Source organism: Neolamprologus brichardi, chromosome 10 (assembly GCF_056152115.1).
Source record: "Neolamprologus brichardi isolate AB-2024 chromosome 10, ASM5615211v1, whole genome shotgun sequence".
Lineage (NCBI taxonomy): Eukaryota > Metazoa > Chordata > Actinopteri > Cichliformes > Cichlidae > Neolamprologus > Neolamprologus brichardi.
This window is the reverse complement of record NC_142113.1, coordinates 21,070,793-21,096,762: the sequence shown is the minus strand read 5'-3', so window position 1 is coordinate 21,096,762 and position 25,970 is coordinate 21,070,793. Positions and strand designations below refer to the sequence as shown.

The 25,970-nt window shown below is 41.3% G+C and overlaps 3 protein-coding genes across 12 annotated transcripts; 1 reads left to right on the top strand and 2 right to left on the bottom strand.

The window, feature by feature from the left end:
* Positions 1-630: 630 nt before the first annotated feature.
* Positions 631-10,257, bottom strand: rbm14a (RNA binding motif protein 14a). 4 transcript variants are annotated; one of them, XM_035905304.2, is made up of 9 exons: positions 9,841-10,256; positions 8,997-9,176; positions 6,854-7,038; positions 6,407-6,604; positions 6,226-6,338; positions 5,765-6,046; positions 5,424-5,650; positions 4,858-5,268; positions 631-1,585 (listed from the first exon to the last, which is right to left on the bottom strand). In XM_035905304.2, the coding sequence occupies exons 2-9, from the start codon at positions 9,155-9,157 to the stop codon at positions 1,582-1,584; spliced, it is 1,581 nt and encodes a 526-aa protein (XP_035761197.2). In that variant the 5' UTR covers positions 9,158-9,176; positions 9,841-10,256; the 3' UTR covers positions 631-1,581. The 4 variants fall into 4 exon arrangements, with proteins under 4 accessions (XP_035761197.2, XP_006784990.2, XP_006784992.2 ...); XM_006784927.3 differs by having other exon boundaries at positions 631-5,268; positions 9,841-10,257; XM_006784929.3 differs by having other exon boundaries at positions 631-5,268; positions 6,422-6,604.
* On the top strand, positions 9,409-15,890 carry LOC102793424 (uncharacterized). Of its 3 annotated transcripts, none has more exons than XM_035905303.2 (7): positions 9,409-9,437; positions 10,207-10,408; positions 10,972-11,163; positions 11,261-11,375; positions 12,622-12,694; positions 12,890-12,981; positions 13,350-15,890. In XM_035905303.2, the coding sequence occupies exons 3-7, from the start codon at positions 10,972-10,974 to the stop codon at positions 14,648-14,650; spliced, it is 1,773 nt and encodes a 590-aa protein (XP_035761196.2). In that variant the 5' UTR covers positions 9,409-9,437; positions 10,207-10,408; the 3' UTR covers positions 14,651-15,890. The 3 variants fall into 3 exon arrangements, with proteins under 3 accessions (XP_035761196.2, XP_006784994.2, XP_087703530.1); XM_006784931.3 differs by lacking the exon at positions 9,409-9,437 and adding an exon at positions 9,484-9,898; XM_087847404.1 differs by lacking the exon at positions 9,409-9,437 and having other exon boundaries at positions 9,484-10,408.
* On the bottom strand, positions 14,802-25,937 carry dpp3 (dipeptidyl-peptidase 3). Of its 5 annotated transcripts, XM_087847403.1 has the most exons (21): positions 25,441-25,682; positions 24,587-24,666; positions 24,399-24,496; positions 22,875-23,024; positions 22,572-22,716; positions 22,365-22,454; positions 21,975-22,112; positions 21,616-21,690; positions 21,386-21,476; positions 21,155-21,285; positions 20,242-20,372; positions 19,951-20,009; positions 19,138-19,332; positions 18,939-19,051; positions 18,746-18,838; positions 18,547-18,609; positions 18,304-18,428; positions 17,566-17,686; positions 17,144-17,323; positions 16,534-16,696; positions 14,802-15,634 (listed from the first exon to the last, which is right to left on the bottom strand). In XM_087847403.1, exons 4-21 carry the CDS (start codon positions 22,997-22,999, stop codon positions 15,492-15,494), a joined length of 2,181 nt encoding a protein of 726 aa, XP_087703529.1. In that variant the 5' UTR covers positions 23,000-23,024; positions 24,399-24,496; positions 24,587-24,666; positions 25,441-25,682; the 3' UTR covers positions 14,802-15,491. The 5 variants fall into 5 exon arrangements, with proteins under 5 accessions (XP_087703529.1, XP_087703526.1, XP_087703527.1 ...); XM_087847400.1 differs by lacking the exons at positions 24,399-24,496; positions 24,587-24,666 and adding an exon at positions 23,429-23,727; XM_087847401.1 differs by lacking the exons at positions 24,399-24,496; positions 24,587-24,666 and adding an exon at positions 23,429-23,640.
* Positions 25,938-25,970: the final 33 nt, after the last annotated feature.

Sequence of the window (25,970 nt, the reverse complement as noted above, 5' to 3'; positions counted from 1 at the left end):
ACTATGGGTCACCTTTAAAGAGTATGTTTAACAATGGGCATTGCCCAGAATGGAAAATTCCCCAATTAAATTATTTACTGACTGCACACTCAACACGAAACAAGTGTTTGTATTCATTAGTGAAGCTACTTCATAAACTAATCTGGCTGATGGAGGCATTTGTTACCAGAGTAGAAACTGCTGCATATCCATACCATTATTCCAATGAATGGTGCATGATGTCTCTGCAGTTTCCCCTTCACTGTTCCACCTTTGCCCATTTACGTACACAGGCCTACTCCTCGTGTTACCTCAGTATATTTGTGTATACTGCTTTCACTACACCCATGCAGTACTGTAGTGTCCATTTGTAAACTTAATTGCTGTTGAGGGCATGAAACTCAGTGAGTATCCATGAAAAGGTCTTGTTTGCAGGTGGAAGTCCGATACCTTCAACTACTTCTTTTGTATATTAAAAACGACTCAATTATCAGGTTTGGATTGTTATCAGAGTATTGGTTTTTATTTGAAAAAGCATAGATTGATGTTTTTGGGAAAAAACTGAATAAAATGTCATCTGACGCTGAGCCCTGAAAGTTTAAATGGCAAAACCCGCCAAGCTTTCTGCATCTTCAAATATTCACACAGAGATTGTTTCATTCAGTTGAAATTCATTTTATTGATAATTAAACATTTGAAAGAACATAGGACAAAATGTAATTTAAAACAACATGGTCGCATCCGTGTTCATCGTCATTCATACAAGTTGAATGCGGCATCAAAAATCGTTTTCAGACGGGGGGAGTCGAGCGTTGAACCAGCAACCGATCCTGAGCCAGGTTATTCAACTCTGAAGTGGAGGCCCTACCACTGTGCTCTTACGCAAGGCACTTAACCCCCGAAGAGGCCGCAGGGGCGCTTTTAGAAAAACTAAGACAACCCATCAATCTAAATGTCCCCGACTCTGGCTGTGGTGCTCTTCGGTGATAGGCTGAAACAGGACGTACTTACAACAACATGCCTGCTGCAGAGTGTGTTCAGATTTAGACTAAAGGTGGCACAGATGTCCTTAAAAACTTGTGTGAGAGTGGTCACATTAGGAGCAGGAATGTATGAGCAGAGAAAACTTGTTGAGGGGAGGAGGGAGGGGAAATGTAAGGATTTTAACAGGAAAATTTAAAAAAAAAAAGAAAAAGATCTCCCATTAAAAAAAAAAAAAAGAAAAGAAAGAGAAAAAAAAAACCAAAACCCCAAACAAACATTAATAAGAAGAGAAAAAAGATGGGTGAGTTGTTTCAAAAAAAAAAAAAAAATAATTAAAAAAAAATAATTCCAAAATCCAGACAAATCTGAATCCCTGAAGGCAAGTGAGGAGTAAGAAGTATGGACACAGGAGCATCTGTACGGCGTGTGTGTGCTGGTGAGTGTGTAGGCGTGTTTCGGGGAGGGGTCTGAGTGTGTGGTCTGAGTGTTTACCTTAGTGGGGAGACCCCCCATCGTCCACAGCAGTTTCAGGCCTAACGCTGCTTTTTTCCCCATTCCACGCTACAGCTGCGTGTGCCGTACGTCCAGGGCAAGGGCTCAGTTTGGCTCCCTCCCACTCTAGCTGCAATAATCAGCAAGAGGAAGAAGGTGGCTGGAGCAGCAGCAACAACAAGGCAAGCAACTAACAGTTCACATGGAGAAGGTGGAATAATGTGGAAATGTAGAGAGGCTATGTGTCACTGAAAATTAATCGCAGCACTATCAGTTCACGTGCTGAATGAGAAGTAATGCGAGTAGCTAATGTGTGGTACAATCACATCGGAGCAACTATTGAGAGTCATGAATGCAAGAAGAATCAGGTGTGCATTAGTATTATTTGCACTGCATCGCACGTGTTGTCTGTTATAAATTATATGAACTAACCCAGTTATAAGGTGAAAGTTGTCTAGGTGTGATTTGGATGCTGAGAAAGCCCGTGTGTGCTTCTGGTGAGATCAGAAGAGAAAAGGAAAGGTCTTCGTGCCTTCTCACTTCTGCCCGGGAAAAATCAGTGGCCTCTACAAAATCCAAAACGACTTTCGCATCACCAGCAGCACTGAGAACATCACCTGAAGTCTGCTCGGCTTAAAACCCTTCGATACACGCACAGTTGCTTTCTCTTTTTACTTCACTCGCCAATGCCACTACAACTCACCATCACTCACTACATGTCATAAGCACAACTGTAATCCCTCCCTGCCATACAAACCGGCTGCCTCTTTTTACGAGTCTGGTACAACTGAACTGTCCAACTACACCAGGTCTCCAACTGTTTAGAAAGAAATACAATCACTATGGTTTTTATTAACAGTCAATATTCCTACCAAATGTTGGTTGGCATCTTTTTAAATATTTACATTTGTACCAAATTGTAGATTTTTTCTCTGTCTAAATCACCACAGCTATCCGTGAGACCAAAGGTATGACAGCAGCTGATGAGACTCCCAACAAAATGGAAACTAATGGAAGATGTCAAAAAAACAAAAACAAAAAATAAAAAGGAGGAAAGAAAAATTAAAAGTTGAATTTTAATTGCTCAAATTCTATTAGCTCCATTGGCCATGCATCGCTTGCTGACATTCCTCCTGGCTCTTATAAATTCACATATATACAAAACCAACAAAAAACCCCCAAAACTATTGAACAACTGAATGCTGCTTATAATCAGAGAAAGATGTGGATGCATTGAACACAAAACTGAGAGAGAAAGAACTAAGTGTGAATAACTACTAAATTACGTGAAGACTCTGTTCTGACGTTTAAAGGCAAAACCGACCTTTAAAGCAAAAACTGACAGGACATATTCAGTTCCTGAGGTTGGAACATATTTTTGTTTGCACAGACCTCAAGATTTACAGAAAGCCAAGAGGGGAAGAAAAGGTAGGTAAATTATAATCATCTACCTCAACTGAAATCATGCACTCTTGTGGGTCTACTCTGCTTTAATCGATACTGCCCAAAATAGCAAAACTATGAAACATCAAGCAGGTTATTCACACACTGCTTACATCCATCAAAAAACAGTCCAACTCTTGTATGTTAGGAGGATGGTCTAGAAATTTACCTCAAAGTCACTCCTCTCACCCTGCAAACGAGTAAGCTTAGGAAATGTTTTCATGTGAACAGCCCCCATTCTTTTATTTTTTTAAGACTACACCGTCAGCAAAACCCCTTTCAGACACAGCAATCTCACTAGGTCTACCTAGTAAGACTTACAGATTTCTTTCAATATGGTGCATGTCTGGATGCATGCTGTCACATGTGCGTCAAAAACAATAATCAAGTGTATGTGTTTGCTTTATTCAGTCCAGAAGACAGGATGATGTCTCTGAGCTTGTGTGGGAGAAGCAGCTAAGTCGGCAGCCCACACACTCAAAATCAGAGAAACCCTGCTGGTACTGACGATGAAGGAGAGAACAAATGTTCTCAAGTGAAACTACATCTACAGAGTGATGCTTACAATGCCCAATGACACCAGTGAGATAGGTCTTTTGGATATATTGAAAGCTGTTTGTGTGCCTGAACGAAGCCGTGAGAAGAATTCATGTAAAATCCAAGTGCTGTCAATCTACAAGACTGATGTTTTCTATCCCATGTCTGAAAGGGGCTTAAGTGAAACCGGCCTGATACATTATTTGAGATGCCATCTGGTCAATTTAACAACACATTTTCAATCTGTACAGGATCAAATTTCCTCAGTAAATGAAACAATCAATTTGATTAACCACTCAAACTTCCTTTTACCTCAGCTCTGCTTTCCATCTTCAAACACCATATTATATGTAGAGGTTGCGCGTCTGATCAAAACAGGTTTATTGTTACGAAACCATCGCTACAAATGACTTCAGACTAAGCCTCGTTACATACTCTACAAAAGCTACAACAAATATGCAAGCACAACTGTTTGTACTTTGTTATTGTTGGAGATGTGCTGAGTCAACTTTGTGTTCTTCATAGCAGACTGCAGTTTGAGGTGCTGTCTAACTGAACAACATTATACAAAGAGATGTTTCTTCAACACCCTGACAGATATATAAAGGGGACAAAATTATAGAAACAATTAGTATAAAGCAATACAGCTCAACAGCACATTAAATTGCAGCCAACCCAAAGTTGGCCGTCATGAATGAACATCATGGGCCTGTAGAGAAATTAGTGTTTTATAAAAACAATAACAAAGCTATACAGTCCCAGTTGGACAGGATATGTTTCCATGGATAAAACCGGTTTATAATTTCCTTATCTGTACTTTGTTTTTTTTGTCTGCAATATACGATGATGTAAAGAGTTGCCAGACTGCACATTTCATGCAGCAACAATCTTTTATGTAGAGTACATAAAAGGGCTTCGCCTGACACCCAACAGAAAGCTCTTCTGAAGTGACAAAAACCCACCTTCTGAGTCCGACCTTGTTTGAGGCAAAATTTAAGCTTTAACATTCAACAAGGAACCAGCTGTGCCTCTATATCACATCTAACAGGAACTATAAATGCTTAACAGCATTCCAGTATCAGCTGCCTCCCTCATCTCCACTACTCCAGAGACCTTGCTAGCTCATAATCATCCACTTAACTGAGTAATCATCCATTGAGAGACTAGTTGGTCAAGATGGAGAAACAGGGGAGAATCACAACCTTGCCCACTCTCGTTTTTCACCTTTAAACTGTCCCTTATGTATGCTCGCCCACGTACACACACAAACACATACACGCGCACACACACAATCACACATCTGCCATGTGTAAGGAGCGTGTGGGAAGGGGGTGGGACTATCGATAAGGGGGTTCTGGCGTGTGGTAAGGGTAATCGTGGCGCGGGGGCATGGGTTGCCCGTGTGCGGGTGTCTGCTCATACGGTGTGGAGGTGGAGTAGCTTCCCGCTCCGTAAGCTCCCGATGAATCATATGCTCCCGGTGCCCCGTAGCCTCCAGATGTGTCATAGCCCGCTGAGGCGTCGTAGCTTCCAGACGAGGCATCGTAGCTCCCGGATGAAGCGTCGTAGCTCCCCGATGAGGCGTCATAACTTCCCGAAGTGTCGTACGTTCCTGGTGCTGCATAGGAATCCGATGCGGCATATGTCGGGAGTGCTGTATATGTCCCTGGTGGTGCAGGGGTTGTGGTGGAAGCAGGTGCCTGTGTGGTTGCCGGTGGAGGCGGAGGTGGTGGTGGAGGATTGGTGTAGGCATACTGGAGGTACTGGTACTGTTGCTGGTACTGTTGATACTGTTGGTACTGATGCATTTGTTGGTAGTATTCTGTATATGACCTTGAGTCAAAATTAGAGTTGAAGAAAAGGTAAGAAATAAGCAGAAAAAAAAAAAGGCACACAAATCTCAATAATATGACCATGTTATATTATCATAAACTGGTTTAAGCTTAATTTTCTTCTATCACTATCTGCTGTTTAAATGTTATGTGTACCTCGCAACAGGATCTGCTCCTTCAGGAGTTGTGGTGGTGGCAGCGACGGGGTCTTCAGGTGCTCCAGGTGGTGTTGGAAGCAGGGCACGTCGTTTGGGGCGTATCTGAGCAAATGAACCTGGAACAGGGTCAGGGAGGAGAGGAGCTCGATTTCCTCGTATTGGGCTGCGGTCCCGCTCATTATCTGAAGGTGCTGCCTTTCTCCCTGCCTGCTGCTCTGCCAGAACCTTGAATCATAAAAAAAACAAAAAAAAAAAAACAACAACAGATAAGATGACCGTTTCTGAAACACAATAATAGACACAAGCACACAAGACATTTTTACTCCAAAGTTAACAGACCTTCTGTCCCTCCTGAAAGAACTTGGCTCTCGCTGCTTCGAAAAGTGTTGTTGGATCTGGTACAGTCTGGGGCTCCACCTCTTCCTCAACTGCGGCCGCCGCAGAATTGTGATTTGCCAGCTCATGAAACACCTGGTCAGCTACGGATCCATACACTTGGCTGGCAAGAGCTCCATATATGACTCCATCTGCACCTTTAGAACTGGTGATCCCTTTCAGAGCAGCATAGGTGGGGTCAAAGGATGTGGTGTTGTAGAAAGAGTTATGGACACTTTGTTGAACCTGCAACAAAAGAAAATTCTTAAATCTAGTCCGTCTAAACTCTATGGTGCAATACAGGGAGTTCAAATTATAGTTCAAAATAAAAGTTTCCTAAAAAGTTGTGATATTCATTACTTTGAAAAACAAAGAGCAGAAGGCTTTCAAATGGCAGTGGACATCCTGGTGGGGAATATGCTTACTTGTATGGGTAATCCAGCTGCAGCAGCTGCAGCTGCAGCAAGCACAGCTGCTTGACTCTGATGATGCTCTAGTGACGGAGGCGGTCGTGGAAGAAGACCCTCTCTGCCACCTGCTGAAAACATGATTACAACATAAGCTGCATTTCATTTCTTGGAAAACAAATTGCCCTTTCATCATCACCTGCTGTTACAGCACCTGCGGGGTTAGCTGAATTTCCGGCTGTCATAATCTGGTTTATCAGAGGTTGGGCTTTGGACAGCTCTACAGCCAACTGACGCCCCTTGAACATGGTCCCATTGAGTGCCTCAATAGCCGCCAAGGCTTCCTCCTTCCTCTCCATATGCACGAATGCATAGCCGACATTTGAGCATAACCTTGCTGTAGTTTACAGGAAAGAGAAAGGTCAACATTAGTCTGAGGCTGATTTTTACAATAAAATGTGTGCATCCCATATTTTATGTCACATCAACTTGAAAGATTGGACCACGATGCAAACCAGAAAAGTCACTTGCTCAGAGTTTAAAGTCCCCAAATCTGTTCTTATTCAAACCAGCTCAAGTTAATTAAATCCTGATGCAAATTTCTCTCACACACAATCTTTACAGCTTACAAGGCTTTATACGTTACCTTTGACTTTATCACAGTCTAAAACTCTTCCGAAGGTTGAGAACAGCCCATGCAAGTCATCTGCTGAACATGTAGCGCTGAGGTTCCCCACAAACACTTTAGTGGAGTTGGGTGGGCGTGCTCGTGACTCTTCGACTACCAGGGGTCTGCCTCGGTACTCTTTGCCATCAAGATGTCGTATCGCCCTGTTAACGTAAGAACAGCTAAATCATAAACACATTCAAAACCACAGATGAGACTATCAGTAATAACATTTAACTGCAATATACGGTCACTGCCTACTTCCCTTAGCACACCTATTCAAAGGCTCATTAATGCAAATATCCAATCAACTAGTCACATGGCAACAACTCAATGCATTTACATATGTAGTCTTGGTGAAAACTACCTGCTGAGGTTCAAACTGAGCATCGGAATGAGTAAGAACGGCAATTTCACTTTGAATATGGAACACCAAGTTCCTGCTATCCAAGCCCAGGAAACTGGTGCTACAATTTGCACAGGCTCGCCAAAATTGGACAATAGACTGGACAAAAACTGCCTGGTCTCATGATTGAGTCAACATTCATATGGTAAATATTTATTCTGAATGTGACCACCAGTTCACTGTACTTAAATGTCCTTCAGTCACTAGATCTTGACCCAAAATAGCACCTTTGGGATGTGCTGGAAGAGCAGACTCACATTATAGGTGTGCAGGCAGGACAAATCTGCAGTGACCAGATGATTTCACATCAATATGAACCAAAATCTTTGATGAGACCCTGTTGAATCTATGCCATGAAGAATTAATGGAGTTCTTTATGGAAGAGATCAAATACCAGCATAACAAATACTGCTGCAGCCTTTCCTTGTTTTACTAACTGAACTTTAATAGGAAGTAAACAGCTACTGTAATTAGTCAGACCACAACAGTGTTTGGTGAGAGAATGGTCCTGTTCCTTTTTTTTTTACCCCCAGTATCTTAAAGTTTTTCAGATACTGCAGCCTGTTGCTTCTTTCATACCTTTATAAACTTTGTTAATTTTATTGTTTGACCTAGGTCTTCCAATTTCTAATAATAATGAAAGAGACAATTCTTGTATCTGAACTGTTTGTCTCCACTCAGACATTTTTTTAAGGTGTCTGCAAACTGTAAACTATTGCATGTGTTTTAGGCTTCTACTGTATTAGACTAGTATTAAGCAGATAAGTGAAGCTAAGTAAATGGTCAAATTAAGCTGCTATGCATGGATTTTGAGATTTATAATTAGTCATTACTTTTAAACAGTCAAAGCACTGGAAAGGTCAAATATATGTATATACTTGTTACTTTTAACCTTTAATTTATATTGTATAACTCATTAATATGATTGTTGTACTGTAACAAATATGTAGCTCCCAGAGTGGACTCATTTCTGTGTAGTTGTTTTAACACTATAACAAAAACATCATTTATTACAATGCAGATAGTGCTTACCAACTGTATCATTTAAGAGGTTCAGAATATGTACTACAATACCAAAAAATCAAACTGTGAGAGAGAATGACATGTCATGTAGACTAAATCTGACTAAACTCTCAAACATTAAAACTAAAGACATTTCAACTTGTTTCAATTTATTTCACTAAAGTCTAGTTTATGACATGTTTTTAACATGTTTTACTTAAGTATAATAACCTTGATGATAAAATAAATGAACGTTTCTGGTTTTGGAATAGATAGATTCTATCTATCATATGATGTTTCTAACTCACAATAGGATTTTGAAGGCCACTATGCACATTAGTGCAACTGGTCAGAACAAAGTTAAGTTAAGAGACACAGAGCAATGTACGGCAGATGTCTGTGCAATACTCTATTTAAGAGTCTGCTGATAAGCCATAATTATTTTGGGGGTTAGCTTTACTTTACTACACATACTGAACATCACTAATGCAAATGTTGCATTTCTGACGAATTTTAAAAACGACAAAGCTGGACTACTTTAAATGACTAAATACAATGAACTCAGTCTGCTCTTATACTTTGAGAAAAGAATGTACGTTTTCATGTAAACTAGATGACTCCTTTTGACATGATTTCCGAGATGTACAACAGCACTTAGAAAAGCAAAACACTAATTATATCTAATAACAGTGATGGCCAGTGTAACAATTATACCTGTCTGCTGCCCCCTCTCCCTTCAGGGTAACGAAAGCATACTGTCTCAGCAACGAGCAGGTGTTGATCTCGCCATATGGACCAAAGAGCTTGTTCAGTTCTTCGTGCGTAGCATCTATAGGAAGGTTCCCTACAAACAACTTCACGTTCTCACCGCTCATCTCTGTAAAAACCAGGCATCTGCAAGAGAACAAACATGATGCGGGGAACATACGGTCATTTGTGATACTCTGAGCAACGGCAACAGGCTAGCTAGACGATTAGTAGATCTCAACAGGAAATTTGTTGTCTTGAAAAAATCTCGAAAGGCCTATCAAAGCTGATTGATTCCCCCCCACCCCCCACACACTATTTGGCGTTATTACCAGGCGGGTTTTTTTTTATAGCTATTTGCGTATTCGCCGGATTGCCACTTGGCAGTCGCCGCAGCGACGCCAGGAGGTATTATTAGCTAAGCTAATAAAACCGTTAAGTTGGGCGGCGAAAATGCCTCCAAATTAAAGTCTGTAAAACGCCTAGGTTAGCCGCAGAATGGCAAAAGACGAAAAATAGCTACATGTAACTGTTTATATAGCTTACTATAAGCACCGTTACACGACCAGCAGCACGCTAAAACTCCAGACACTCCTGGCCATCTTGTTGAGCATTAGCTAATGTTAGCTACGCTAGCTAACGCTAACGTAGAGGCTTTTATCTGAGTGGTAGCAAACGTCTACCAAAGCTAAAGCCAGGTCTCTGTTACCAGTTATCGTAAAAAAAAATAACTAAGCCCGTCTAGTTTTCATATTTGTACCAAAATTACAACATTTTTGAATTATGCCAGCAAAGTACACAGAAGCCTTACCCAACGCGGTCCTGGAGCTGTCGTATTTAAACCTCACATCCGTATCCGGTTTCTTGAGGTAGGGTTGCACACATGGAGGGCGCAGTTTCACCAAGACGGTCACTTTACTGGCAAGCTACTTGCATATCTTCGCGCTAATGTGCTAAAGTAGACTGTAGCACTAAGAAAATGGATGAACGGAGGCTATGGTTTCTGTAACTACAGGACTTTAAATCAATTAACCCCTGTTTAACTGCTCTTCTAAAACGACTTGTTACTATTATCTGTACTAAAAAGTAATACAGTAATAAGACATAACTCAAGTCTTATGTGGATCTAGAACATGTGAGTCTGACGTCATGATGACTTGACTTGACTTGACTCCAGGTGAGATCAGGTGGGTTAGGAGGAGGAGCAAAAGAAGGCATCTTCAGAGCTGACAGCACGCGTCATGACAGGCCAGAGTGAAAGAGAAGTAAACTTCCCATTGTAGTAAAAAAAAAAAAAAAGCTGGTGGAAGAACACGAAGCATGCCATCATAAAGTGGATCCGGAGGTGGAAAAGGAAGGAGAAGAATCGGAGCAGAGAGGTAGTAAAACAGTTTGAGTTGGTTGTTTAAAAATAAGATGAGCGTGCTGTGACACACAATTACGTGGCTGTAGCGCTAGAAGCCTGCGTGCAGCGCAGTTTGCGGAGGAAATGTGCAAGTTTTAGAGGAATGTACTTCGTGCGGGTCCAGACAGAAGTTGACATGTATAGGCTGCGGTCAGATTCAGCCCATTGATGTGTTCATATTAACAAGGATAAGTGTGTCAGTTTGACATTTGCTCCTTTTTTACTTAACATCTAATGACTGTTGTGGCGTTTGTGTTTGCTGTTGGTGTGTCTGTAATTTAAAGATGTTCACCATAGGTTGCTATTTTATTTAAGCTCTGTCTGAGCTGCTGTGCTTTACCAAGTCTGGACTTGCCGGTCCAATCCAGTCAGATTTATGGTACAGGTGTGTGTCTCTGTTTGTGTGCAGCAGTCTCACCCGTCTTTCTGTCATGACTGGGATCCAGAAGGATGCCATAACCACGTGTAGCATTATGAGACTGCATGGTGATTTGGAGCACATTAACTATGTTGTTGTATGCGTTTGTATGTGTTTAGATGGCACAGCAAGAAGAACCCCTGTACGATTTCCCAGAGCCCACCCAAGTATCGGAGCGCAAGCTGAGGGGTCAGGGTTCCCTGAAAAACATCAGTGTACTGGACCGTCTCCTGCTTACAGTGCCCGTCTGGCTCCAGCTATCAATCAACCCAGCCACAGCACTGCACATACTGCAGAGGGAGCCTCCCGGGGTCTGAGACACAGACATAACACACATCCACATTTCCTCTCCTACCTTTTCTTATGCACTCCCAGTTGCGTTCAGTAATCAGTTGTGTTGTCTTGCAGACGTTCCTGGTGCGAAAGTCTCGCACGTCCCAAAGAAACGTGCTCTGTGTGCGTTTGACGGATGACAGCGTGCCATCGTTTGTTCAGCAGTTTGGTATCAGAGAGGAGCAAGGCAGTAAGAGCATTACCTCAACACTTGGTAGTCTTTGGAAGAGTCCACTCACACTTGAGGAAATCATCTTAACGTTTAATAGAGTGTTGTGAAAAAGTTATTTAGCTTCTTCCTCATTTCTTTTATTCTTTTTGCATATGTGCCATGCTTATGTTAGATCATCGAGCAAATGTTAATATTAGACAAAGTAAATACAAAATGCAGTTTTTGATTAGATAATTTCATTAATTAAGGGATCAAAGATGGGAAGGAAGTGTTTGAATTCAGCCATATTAGAGAGTTTTCAAGTTTGAATGGTCTGCCATGGTATGACATTTTTGCCCAGTCACTTTCTTATTAATGAATCATGAACACTGAAGCAAGTGAGGCCTGCAGGTCTTTTGATGTTGTTTTTTTCTGACCTCTTGGATGAGTCGTCGATGTGCTCTTGGAGTAATTTTAGTCAGCTGGCCACTCCTGGGAAGGTTCACCACTGTTTACTCCATATGTGGATAATGGCTCTCACTGTGGTTTGGTGGAGTCTCAAAGCACCAAACAAAGTCACTGATAGAAGTCAGTGACTTTGCTTCTCAGCTTTTCTTAGTGTCTTTATATCATGGCATGATCTGTTGCTTTTTGAGATCTTTCAGCCCACATCACTTTGTCAGACAGGTTCGATTTAATTTATTTCCTGATCCAGCAGGTCGGGCAGTAATCATGCCTGGGAGTGGCTTGTAAAAGTGGTTAATCACAGTTAATTTCTCATTTAACAAGGAGAAGCAACAACACCGTACTCGTGTGCTGGATATAAATGTAAATCAGCATTTTCTTTAATTATATTCTTTTGGCTAGGTATTATATACACCATTTGCTTGTTTTTACTTTATTATTTATTGCAACAAATAACAATTAAAAAATACACGCACACAGACCATGATGAGTGCAGTGTTGTCAGCAATTCTATGAGTCTTATTTAACCTAGCTTTAAAACCTTTTCATTCTGAGGATGCTGTGATTAAATATCAGACAGCTTTAAATCTACAACTACACTGCACACTATCATTTCTGTAGTATTACACAGTACTTACACATAAATACTAGAATTCAGATCAAAGCAAAGATGCCTTTCATTGTCTTCTTTTAAAGTAATACTTCAGGCCAAAGACCCAATATTCTACTCAATAATTCCTCAGATAAACTGTATTATTAATACCAGCCAGCGTTCCCTCGCACTAAACATCCCTGACATTTGAATTTTCTTCATCCGCAGCTCTGTCTCTGGAGACTTCAGCCATCAGCTTTCCAGACCTTCCAAGACTAATTTCCTTTTACTGTGTTAGCAGGTAAAATGTTGCCTTGCTCATTCTCGGTTTCCTTAGTGGTTCTTTAGTATAATTTTGATTCTTTAACCTTGATCAAGTCCTATTACGTTGTCATCACTTCTTCCTCTTTTTCCACATGAATCCATTCCAATATCTGTTTATGTGCAAGAACTAATGCAGATCTTTTTAATCTCTGCGGCGCATGTTTCTTTTCAGAGATGTGCTACCATTCCCTCTGGAGCTTCCTGACGCAATAGCGAGGGCATCATCGCACAAAGAGCTCGAGTCTATCTCACACATGGGAATAGGTTGGTCATTTCATTTTTTCCCTGATAGAAGATTTTGTAAGCATCAAATACTTCAAATACTTTGATCTTCCAGGATTTATTTAAGCACATCATTAATTATGTCTCAGCCGCAGGTTAGCAAGCGGGCACTGGGGGAAGTTTGTGTGTAGGTGTATCTTTTCTGTCCTCTGCTTACTTAATTCTTTTATGTATAAAATATGAATTTAATTAAAAAATCAATAGTAAATTACAGTCACAATGATGTTGAATTTATGCAGCTTATAAAATGTTAACTTTACTCAATAAATCACTGTTCGCATCAGAATCACAGTAAATTTTGGTTATGATGAACTTATTAAAATAACCAAAACATTTTTTTTGTTGTGTAGAGTTTTGGAATTCCCACCTAAATGTCCGTGGGCCACGGGAGACACCTAAGCCCCGAAAAGCTAAGGAGAAGAAGCGAGATGTTGCAACCTCCGCCCCGCCTAAGTCTGCACTGCAGTCAAGCTCTGCAGCTCCGTCTGACTCAGCTCCACAGCCAGACTCAGACAACCAGCATAAATCTGCACCTGACTCAGATGCTGCCGCCCAGAAATCGTCTCTAAATTCCACCTTGTTCCACGAGTTTTGCCCGATCACGACGCGTAGTCCCTTAGAGCTGGACTGTGGCTCTGGGCTGGGCGCTCTCTGTTTCATCAACCCTCTTTTCCTGCAGTCTCAGAGCACTTTATCCAGACGGCGCATGTTCAAGCACAGCCTCAAAGTCCGGGTTTCAACAGAGACATCGACCATGCTGTCGCCCCCGCTTGCTCCGCCACCTCCGCCACCTCTAATGCCAAAAACCAAGGGGAGGCGTAAAGCCCAGAAGAGCGGACAGGAAACACTCGAGCTGAGAAAAGACCAGACTGCTCAAGATGGCCATACCCAGCCGGTGACGCAAAACGATCCCAGCGGTGGTCAACTGCAGCCTTCATCAGCAATTCCTCAGATCCAGCCAGGGATACAGGAGCAGCAGATGGAAGCACGCCAAAGTAAAGAGGGAGTGAAAGAAGAGGAGGCTACTGCTCAGCCACCAGCAATAAAGGAGCATCTCCCAGATGACTCAGACTACATGAAACCCTGTCCAATAATCAGTTTCCCCAATTGTGCCTCACTGTCGCCTAACCCACCTCCTCTTTTCCCCAAAATGTTTCAATCCCTCTCTCCCCGTGACTCTCCCAGTGCTTCTCCCTCGCTTTCCCCTTATCAGTCCCCATCTGTATCTCCCAAGATGCACATTTCTCTCTCCCCTTATGACTCTCCCAGTGCTTCTCCCTCCCATTCGCCTTATCAGTCCCCATCTCTTTCTCCTAAGGTCCCCTACTCTCTCTCTCCCTTCATCTCCCAACTCTTCTCTCCGTTGATAGAGCTGGCCAGCGATACATACTCCACTCCTTCAACACCGGATCAGTTGAGATCAGACAGTGAAGCTGAAGAGAAGGAGGAAGCACAAGTGATCGAAAACGAGGATGGAGAATACAAAGGAGATCAGCACCAAAAGAGGGAAAAGGTTGACTTGGTGTTACAAACGAATGCTGCTTCTGTAAACGATAGGGAGAGCTGCAGTACTGAAGAAACAGCAGAAACTCCTGATACATCCGAAAAACAGGGCGATGGTACAAAAGCATCTAACGAGCAAACAGTTTAAACTGCCTTTCAATCATATTAGTAATCCCTGGGATTACTTCAGAATGCCAGTAGTTTCTTCAGGGTGACTCTTTATTGTTAACGTGTAGTAAAAGTGAGTTTATGAAAATGAAACCTGCTATGATTCTGGAAGGAAAGAAATACCACCCAGATCTTATCAAATTGATTTTTTTAATTTGTTCAGATTCAACATCAAAAATACTTACTAGTCCAACTCACCAGAAAGAGGAATAACACTAATCCAATATGCCTTAATACCAAACTGGGCAAAAAAAAACATGAAGTATTTCTTTGCCTTACAGTCAACATTAAGTTGTCACTGGAGCTAGTTAAGAGTCTAAACCTCTCAAGTCATTAACACAGAAATGGACAAAACTAAAAAGGACCAGCTGTGAAGACTGTAAAATCTGTAGCCATGAGTTGACTGTAAAAAAGTATTCACTTCAATCACTTTGAGTTACCATAAAGATTTGTAAAAGCATTTTTTTCAATGCTTTAACTGTTTTTAAGTGTCAGGGTTTCATTGGTTTAGTTCTTACTTCTCATTAGAAAAGTGTTTTCCAAAGACATCTGCAAGAGTGATGAGCTATTAATAATCATCTCACTCACACTGTGTCTGACAATTGTCATCAGAAACAGACCTGACACTGAACCAGAGTGCTTAAGAATCCGTTGGTGCTTTAAAAGTTGTGGCTGCTCTGGTTCTATGGCTTTATTGGATGTAAGAAAGAATGATTCTGCTATTGCATACAGTTGCAAAGAAAAGGAAAAAGAAAAGAAAAATCTGATTTCTGTTGGTACTTTTTGGAAATTGCAAAGCAGATTCTCCCTCCCTCCACACATCAACACCAGCAGGGAGCGTCTTGTTTGCTCAGCTCCAGCAGGCCGGACTCCAGCTGCTCTGCATCGTCTTGGAAGCGCTCGGTAAAGGAACGAATCAAACCTGCTGCGCTGCCTTCGTATTCCACCAGCTCAACACTATCCCCTGGAAATCAAACACACACAGACTGAATGATTAACTCTGGCAGAACAGCGCTAATTCACTTGTTTGTATGCTTGTATAACTGTTGTCTGTCACAACAACAAGTTGAACAGTTAATATATTTTTAATGCCATTTGTACAATTGTTAATATTTCTATGCGAGGATGAAGCAGTGCCATTACAGGTTTGACACGTGGTCTTTAAGCAAACTCCAAAAAGGTATTTTTGGAAGCTTCCAAATAAAACTTGGATATAGAGAAGCGTAATCATCCTTTCCATTCATTACCTCACAATACTATATTCATCAGATTGTTTAATATTTTGGGATCTGTAAAATCACATACATTATGATTTATCTCCTTTTTTCAACTGAAAATAATGTAGACATTGAACTCAATCAAGTCAATGTGTTTTATCCAACCAGATAAGTTTATATCACAAGTTTTTTGCTGCAAAATGAGACTGACTCTGTCACTAAAAGCTGCCATAAGACCATCTATCAGTCTGTAACTGAAAGGGGAGATAAGCTGCCAAATGCATTCAACCTGTTTCTGATAAATCAGTCCAAGTCAGACTGCGAATGTTTGCAGAACGCTTGCCAATCTGTGCAATTACCTTGCAATCAGTTGCAATTGGTAACAGAATGTCAAAAACAAAAAAATAATAATAGAAAAACAAAAATCACATTCTGAGCCCTCTTGTTTGCAGTATTCCAATAGTGTTTTAAAATTGACACCTTACCATGCAAATTATCGCGATACTATGCCGTTTCATTTCCCCTGCTGCCAACCCTATCATCACATGCTTATGAATAGTTTTATTGAAGTGAAAACAGCTAGACCGGTTATCAAACATAAATAAATAAATCAGACAGCACCCTGTTAAAACAGTCATTTACATACCGCTGATTCTTGTGTTGGCTTGAACAAACATCTTGCGAGCCTCCTTCCTCAGCAGCACTGTCTCGCGCAGGCGCAAAAAGTTGTGAGCGCCAGTGTCGCTTACAGTGGAGTAGTTGTCATAGAAAGCCCTGCCTCCTTCCACATCTGCCGTCGACTTCAAGACCTACAAATCAGTTTACAAACTGTGGATTCAGCTTAACAGCATACTGAGTGAAATCAACAGAAAGACGACAATAAAGCTTAGATGATGGCTTAGAGTAAACTTAGGTGGAAAGTTTGGATCAATCTAGTTGCAAAACAAGTTACAAAAGCTTGACTCATTTCATTGTTTTGTTCAACCCTCAAACTAAAATCCTAACTATAAGTTACTGCTATAAGTAAATAATACACAAATTCACATTTGCCATGGTGCACCCGATAAGTTTTAATATATATATTTTTAAACATAAAACACTCAACTGCTAATCAAAATTGTAGCTGCTTAATTTTCTGCTTCTTTGATTTTAATACAAAAACAAATAGAGGGTAGTGTAGTGGTGCATGTAGCTGTCAAATCGACTCTACTGAATTATTCTATTTTGCATCCATTGATTGGAGAAGTATTGATTACCTGCAGTTTACAAAGGAACCTATGGATGGCGTTCTTGCCTACGGTGGGGATCTTGCTTCGGTCCAGTGTAATTCGTGCATCGGGCTTGCCATCTTCTCCCGTTACTTCCTCCAGGCCCACCAGGCCCTCTCCAGCCTCCAGCAGCACGCGTAGGATGACGAATCGAGCCTGCATGTGAGCCTGACGCAAACACATAACGCCACATACATTTGACATACTGTCTAACAAACAAACTGAAATTTACCATCAGCTTATTTATAAAAATGACACAGACGTATCGAGCTGAGGCTGTAAGAAACACATAGTCAACGTTCTGTATGCTTGATTGTAGAAACTGTTCAGCTAATACTCTGCAACTTTGAAGAAGAAGTGAAAAGAGGCCACTAGTAAGAGGAAAACTGCTCAGTGAGCAGACACATTACCTGTCTCCAGCTCTTGCTCTCAGGTGTGTAGAACTCCAGGCCCAGCAGTCCCGCTCTGACCATGCTGAGCCAGTTTATGTACACCACATCATCTGCATCCTGACCCTCATGGCCAAAAATACTGGCACAGAAACACATGGATGTAAACACACCGACCCCACAGGGAATCAGCCACACTCTTGAACATACATAATGACCACTCCCTCCAACCCATTTTTATATATTTAACAAAAAAAACCATCCATGTCCACAAACTGGAGTACGACTGAAAAATAACTGTAAAAAAAGTGGACTGAAGAGCTGCTTAAAGTTTCCAAACATCCAAATAAAGTGAGCACTATTTCACTTGGCTCTGGAGTTTGTTTTTTTAATATTCATTACATATTTAAATAGATTGAAAGCCTTTGTTTTTGTTCCCAAAAGACTCTTGGATCCCACAAATATTTTCCCAGCTGCAAAAATCTGTCAGTTTATGGAAATTTGAGGGAGACTTTTCAATCCAAATGTGACTTTTATTTTCTTATTTATACAGTTTATTTGATCTCCTTTTTATTTTTACTTTATGTGCAATATTTGCTTCTCTACATGAAATATTGAGGAGGTGCTGAGCCTAAGAATTTCACTGCTGGGAATGATTGTTACCTGTAGACGGCAATAAGAAAACTTTTTGGTTAAGGTGGGATGTGTAAGTTAGTTTAACATATATAATACACATTTATTACAGTGTGCAGGACATACCTGAGCACTTGTTTGTTGAGGCACAAATAGAGTCCGACACACTCAGCGCGGCATTCTTCATAAGAAGAAGCAATCGTGGAGAACTTACTGTCCCAGGTCTCGCTGCCCCGATACCAGCTGGACACCTGAAACGCATGTTCACACATTAAGTCTGTCTTTTATTCAGCAACTGAAAACTAAAGCATGAAAATGGCCATAAGATTTTAAAACCAAACAGAAAGGTGCACACAAAAACAAACTCACCGGTTCACCGGTCTCTGGGTTGATCACCTTACTTTGGTCAAAGTTAAACTTGCCCTTGTCATCCTATGGATGAAGAATGAGGACACACAAATAGAAAACTAGATTTATTCACTGATTTTTTTTAATTGTCCAGAAACATTTTACAAAGAGGAACTGACTATATCTGCTGCTCTTAACACACCACAGGAAGTAAACAGACCTGGACAAACAGCTTTCCGCTCCCATGACCCAGAAGCTCGTGAAGTCCAACCTGCACTTCGAACGACGGGCCCTTCCATTTGATAAACAAATCCTGGAGAAAACAGAAGAATCAGGAGAATGTATTATTACACAGGTGTGTGAATGGAAAACAGAGATGGTGTTTAAGAGAATCAGAAAAATGTGTAAAATACCTTGTCCCCCTCCTCCAGGAAGGTCAGTTTTTCTTTTTGCGTTGCATAGGCTACAGCCAGCACGTTACCAAGCGACACGTTTTTAAAGCCCTCTGTCTGTCTGATGTCATCGTCTATATAAAAACAAACAAACAAGCTCAATGCTGTAATTAAGCTGGACTCAGCTGTTTGACAGTGTCAGAGATTTCTGCGCACGTACAGTTGGGGATGTTGATGCCGGCTGGTATTCCACTCCCAGCGAAGGTGAGAACGTCCAGTGAGGTGAAGTCCGGTTTAAGGAACGTATCCTTCTCAAACTCCTGCGGCCAAGGCAACTCAGGAAGCAAGACTTCTGCTGAACTCACCAGTTTGGCGAAACGCTCACTCATCGCCTTGTTCACAACGGCCACAAAACCTAAAACAGCATGACGCAATAAACTTAGGACATCAAATCCACCACGTAATTTTTTTAATGCTCATTTCCAGGTCTGTATTTTTATTTTTCGACTCTACTGGAGTAGTTTTGCATGACTCACAGCTTAAATTGTTATTCATCCGTCCCTTGGTGCACACACTCAGATTTTCCACCGTTTGAAACAAGCTTTTTTAGCTCCCTTCCCCCTCCCTTTAACACAAATTTTTGCTGATCGCCATGTGCCTGAAATAACCATATAAGGGATTGCCACTCTCACTGACATCACACAGAGCCAAGAGTAGGTTGGGAGAGAAAAAAAAATCCTTATCAGTCTCAAACTGATAAGGACACTTGGACATATGCTGCCCAAATTAGATCCAGCATTTCAACAGTAGTACTAAACAACATCCTTTACAGTGCGTGTTCATTTAAAGACCACAGGCTGCAATTACTATTGGGGCAAAACACAGAAATGTATCCAGTGGAGATGCTAAGTCCATCTACTTAAGTAAGCTCAGCCAACCAGCAGGAAATAAAACCCGAAGAGACCCATAAGATCACAGCTTGCACAACAATAGTCATGACAGTATCGCTCTTCTTCATCAGCTTGGCACTTACCTTCAAACTCTCCTCTGGAGCCAAATGGGTCTCTGTAGCTCTCGATGAAACCTATATAACTGAGAGGAAGCAAGACCGGGGAGGAAATGAAGGGATAATAAGGAGTAGAGTGAGGAGCGGTATTCATCCACAGTGCAAAGGTCAGAATGAGTTTTATGGGGAAGTAAATAGGCAGGAAATATAATAAATCAATTTCACTGTGCAGCAGAATTTAAACGGTGCTAAAATAGTCCCTCTCTAAAATTCATCGGGATCTCATAAACGTACTGTGCTGCTGATTAGTGGACTCACCTCTCCACAATTGGCCCCTTGTCTTTAATCCAGTAGCGCGAACCCTCTTTATGTGCGTCAATGGAGCCTAAGGTGAAGCTGCGTGTGTACTCTTCAAGCATCTTCCTCTGGTTCTCATTGGCAGCATAGGCCTGCAAGACATTCACAAACAAATTCTCTTTTAACAGGGGTTGGGCAGGGCACTTTATCACTTGCAACTAGTGCAAAATGCTGCGGCACGATTTTTAACTGGCAGAAGAAAATTTGACCACATCACTCCGATTTTGGCCTCTCTACATTGCCTTCTAATTGAATTTAGGATCTGTTTTAAAGTCCTTTTATTGGTTTTTAAATCTCTAAATGGTCTGGCACCTGTTTATTTGTCTGACTAGTTGAAGCCCCACGTCTCCATTCGTTCCCTTCGGTCAGCTGAGCGGTTGTTGCTTTCGGTCCCAAAGTCACGGCTGAAACTTAGAGGAGACCGAGCGTTCTCTGTTGCAGCGCTGATGCTTTGGAATAACCTTCCTCTCCATATTAGACAGGCTACATCAGTGCCAGTTTTTAAGTCCTTATTAAAAACCAATTTTTATTCCCAGGCTTTTAACTCTGTGGGTAACTGACCTTTGTATTAATTTTATTGCTACGTCTGGTTTCTGCTATTTTATTACTATATTTATATTTGTATTGTTCAGCACTTTGGTTTACCAGGTGTGTTTTTAAAGTGCTATATAAATAAATGATGATGATAATGATGATGAACAAAACAAAAATTATTTTATAACTAGAACTCTGACAGAAACATTTTTTGGTTGTCATTCACTCCATATTCTTGTAAAGACAATTACTGATATTTTACTAACCCAACTTTATGTTTTAGATTTAAATGATAAAACTGGTATTCATGTAAGCTCCACTGCATTCTTATCCGTCTCACCTGTGCTTTTTCAACATAATAGCAGACTTTTTCCATGACACGGCTATAGTCTCCCCTCCTCACAGTGAACTCTTTGTCTTCAAAGCTGAAGCTGCCACAGCAGGACTCGCACTCCCCATCCACTGCGCAGTCTGTGAACCAATTGTTTATTTATTTTCATTAATATATATTGGAAGACTTTTTGCATGCCGTTTTCCCCCTTTGTTTTGGCTTTTTTAACTGCAGTTTGACCTTTTTGCACAGCTGAAGCCAAGCGGACCTCATAGCAGGTTTTCCCTCCGTCTTCCTTCTTAAACAGACGCGTGTTGTAGGCAGACAGTTTCTAGAAACAAGCGACAAGAATAAACTGAGTAAGACTCAAAGGCAGATTAAAAACACATTTATTATAAGAATGAGATTAAAAGAGATAAAAGAAACAAAAAAACATTTAAAAGATTTATTTTAGATGTGAATTTGCTTACTTTTGAGTCGAGGAACTTCTGAGCCAGCTCAGCATCCTCCAGGCAGCAGTTTCCTGAGAAATAGGTGGTAATTCCCTGAAGCAAACAAAACAAATAGAGTCAATGAGCCATGCATCCTCTCACAGGGAACAAGCATATTTACTGCTTTCCTAAAAGGCAGATAAAATCTCAGAATTAAGGGGGGTGGGGGGGGAGAAGAAGAAGAAGAAGTCAAAATAAAGCCAAAGAGAACGAAACTTTTGCAGCTGAGGCCAAAACCATTTGTCACATTTCTCTCATCTATGAAAACCACTGGCTATTTAATCAAAATTGTTAACCAGCCAGCCTGCACTTGGCTTTAAATGATTAAAAGATCCCACCTTGTCGCCCAGCCCCAGCTGTTTCTGTCTGTTTTCCAGCGAGTAGAGGAGACAGGAGCAGCTGTCCCACAGAGCCTCCATCTCAGCCGGCTGCTCCTGAAAGGCCTGGCTGGCCCAAACCAGCGCTTTCAGCTTGTCCTAGTGTACATGCCACAGATGCAGACAGCTTAAAAGACAGCAGCATTGTTTTCAATGATAAACACATCAGATTACACTATATCAGGCACACTTGTTCTGAACACCACTGATATTTGTCAGGTTTCTAAAGTTACATTTCGTTAGCTTCGTGTTTACACTCTACGAAGCTGCTTTTACAGTTGTCCTCAACCTATAATCTGGTTAAAAAGTATCTACACTGGATTGACAACTCTCACTGCAGGCCTTTTTTACCTTAGGCAGATTTGGGATGAACTTTGTGTCTCCAAAAGACTTGTAGTTGCCCATGTTTGCATACAGACCTGCTGCATACACCAGAAAGGCCTGAATATCATAAACGAGAAAACATTGAAGAAACATTTTTATATGACTGCAGCCGTTGTGGATGAAAGCTTGTTTTAGAAAGAAATGAAACGGCAGAGAGACGGCGAGGCCGTGTACCTGATACTCCTCAGAGCTGAGCCCAGCTGCTGTGGCGACCTGTTCCAGCTGTGCAGGCGTCTGCTTTCTGAAGATTCTCTGCAGCAAGACAAAGATGTTTGCAGACTCGGGGGATGTCTGCAGCAGTACTACCAGACCGCCATACCTAAGACAAACGTTCAAACAGATGTATTTACATTTGTTATTTTTAAAACCAGCAGGACGGCAAATTTTAAATAACCTGAAGTCTTTTGTTGTTTCGAGAAGGTGAAACATGTAATTTCAGAGTGTTGATATTCTCACATCTTTGCATTAGTAACATACCAAGACGCGCGTGACAGGTAGTGGGCGTACATCTTCTCCTGAGGTGAAAGCAAACGAAAGGCCTCGCTGCAGTCGAGTGCGGAGATTCCAATGTCATTTGGGAGGTAGTACTGGGAGTCCACCATCTTGAGTCTGAACGTTACACTGGTACTGTATTAAAATAGCAGGGAAGGAAAGTTGGGAACATGTTAGGAGCAAATGTGGGACAGCAAGATAAGTGGTGCTTCAAGTTAGAACCTACAACTTTCTTTTTTTTAAACCGTGGGTATTTGCACACCTGTCTCTGTCAGGCAGGACACGCAGAGTAGAACAGCTTGTGTACGATACAAACGCACTGATATTTACTTGCAACAGTCCTACAGATACTAGAATGACTTCTATGTATAATTATTTTAAGAGTCTTTTTAAGAGTTTGTTTAGAATTCTGTATATAGAAGATAAAATCTTGAATAATCATCAAGTATAGCTTTGATCTTAAACTGTTTGGGTTTGCCAGCTTCTTGTTCTTCCTCTTCTTTTGGTTGGTCCCTTTAGGGGTCACCAGGTCATCTCACCTAATATCTAGCATCCTCCTCTGCCACACCAATCCTTGAACTTCTTCTGTGGTTGTCTTCTTTTTCTCCTCCCTTTGCAGCTCCATATTCAACATCCTTTGTCCATTATATCCACTATCCCTCCTCTGCGCATGTCCAAAACATCTCAGCCTTGTCTCTCTAACTTTGTCTCCTAACTGGTGACAGTTAGTTCATTTCTGAACTTATCCATCCTAAGAGGTGAGGGTGGGGTGGTGGATAGGTGTGGAAAGGGGGGGAGACGAAGGGGATGGTAAGGGGATTGATATATTTTGGAACTGCTGTGAAAAATAATAGTATTAATAATAATAGAAATTAATAAATAGATAAAGGAAGAAGAAAAATGAACAAGCAGCCTATAGAGCAGGGGTGGGGGAACTCCAGGCCTTGATCCAACACAGCTGATTTAAATGGCTAAATGACCTCCTCAACATGTCTTGAAGTTCTCCAGAGGCCTGGTAATGAACTAATCATTTGACTCAGGTGTGTTGACCCAGGGTCCTATCTAACACAGCACGACACTGGCCCTTGAGGCCTAGAGTTCCCCAACCCTGCTATAGAGAGTCTACAGAGCTCCTCAAGCAAACATGTTTGTCACAACAGTATATTTAGATCATAAATTTGATTGCAAAAGCTGCCAGACCGGACAGGCTTTAAAAAAAAAAAAAAAAAAAAAATACATACCAGGTCTTACTCTTGCACATTTTCCCTTTCAGTTTTGCTGCTATGCTTTTGTCAAATTATTTCTGTACTCATCTCCACCACTCCCAGCTCAACCCTGCCTGCACTTGCTTCTTGACCCCTCTTGTGCACAGTTTGTCCCTTTAACATCTTTACTGCCTCTACTTCATGCATCTTCACTGTTAAAAGTGTTTCCTTGTCATTCACACACACACGTATTCTTGTCTTGCTTCAGAGACTTTCATTACTCTTGTCTCCAGAACATACTTACACCTCTCCAGTCTCTCTTCCACCTGCTCTATATTCTCACTGCAGCCCCCAAAGCAGGAGACTCCAATCTGACCTCATCTGTCAGCCTGTCCATCAATGCTGCAAACAAGAAAGGGCTCAGATCTCTGATGTAATTCCACCCCCACCTTAAAATCATCTGTCACCTCTACCACACCACACCTCACTTACCTCATGTCCTTCACCACCCTCACAGTCTTGTCTGCCACTCCTGAATTCCTATCCAGTACTATAGTTGCTCTCTTGGTACCCTAATATACTCAGATTTTCAGTTTGCAATAAAACACAAAAGGACTTCACCTAATGATTTTAGTTCCCAAATAAGTTTTTAATGATTCTTAGAAATTAAGACTAATTCTTTAATAGATTGCCCTGCTTATTTTTAATATACTTCAATTTGGAGCTGTAGTGGTTAAAATAGAGCATAGTGCAGTGGCAAGTAAATTAAGATAAGATAAGATAAGCTTTATTGACATTGTACGCACAAGCGTACAAAGAAACTGGAATTACATGAATTGAAGTGTGGTCATATTTCATATTTCGGAGAAGCAGTAAAGAGAGAAGCTTTTGTGACAACAGGCGCTGATCGTCCAGTGAACCCTGACTTGTGGGGACCGTGGCACAGATTCAAAATCAGTTAATATTACTCGAGCCTGTTTTATTTTCCGTTTCACTTTCCCCCAAAAAAACTACAATAACTGATATGAAGAGAAGCGTCTACACACGAAAATAAATCCTGATTGTGTCTCTTTTAAAATCAGCAGCCTACTATCACCAACACAACGATTGTACGTGTCTGAATTAAGTATGAATACAGAGGCTACAGCTAACTGAATAACGTTAGCTTCCCGAGTGCATGCTAAGACGGCTGCATTTAAAGACTCGGCGACTTCTGTAAACAAAACAAATAATCACAAAATGTGCAAGTCATTAATCGGTGTGACCGTCTGCTAACTGATACACAAGTGCGATAAATATAAATATAAATATAAATAAAGGTAAAAGTCAACTCAAAAACTCGTTACCTTGATTCCGTTATAGCGCTGAGCGAATGTCAAATTGCAGTCTCACGCTGCACACTTCCTATATTCATTCAACGAGAGAATCAGCCCTCAGCCAATCAGAGGTTGTATATCGTGGCCGATGGAAACTTTAGCCAATCACTGAGCAGCTATGCCGAGCTTTTTTAACGCGTTTCACATTGTAAATTTGAACAAGATTAAGTTTGAAGAACACCGCCGTTAACCACAGCAGGAAGGTTCAGGAAATGCTAACAGAGAAACAGAGACGATAGCAGTCAGATAAGTGTGTATATGTACCAAAGTCTTCGGAAAGGTAGAGCACATGACGAGGTGGCCGAGTGGTTAAGGCGATGGACTGCTAATCCATTGTGCTCTGCACGCGTGGGTTCGAATCCCATCCTCGTCGGTCTCATTTTACAAGCACGAAAAATTTTGAACATTGTTTGTCCCTGATACATTCTCGCGCTTTAGCTTGCTGCTAAACATGAGTTATTCAGTCGCACAACCGGAACATCGAAGGGTCAAAATCCTAC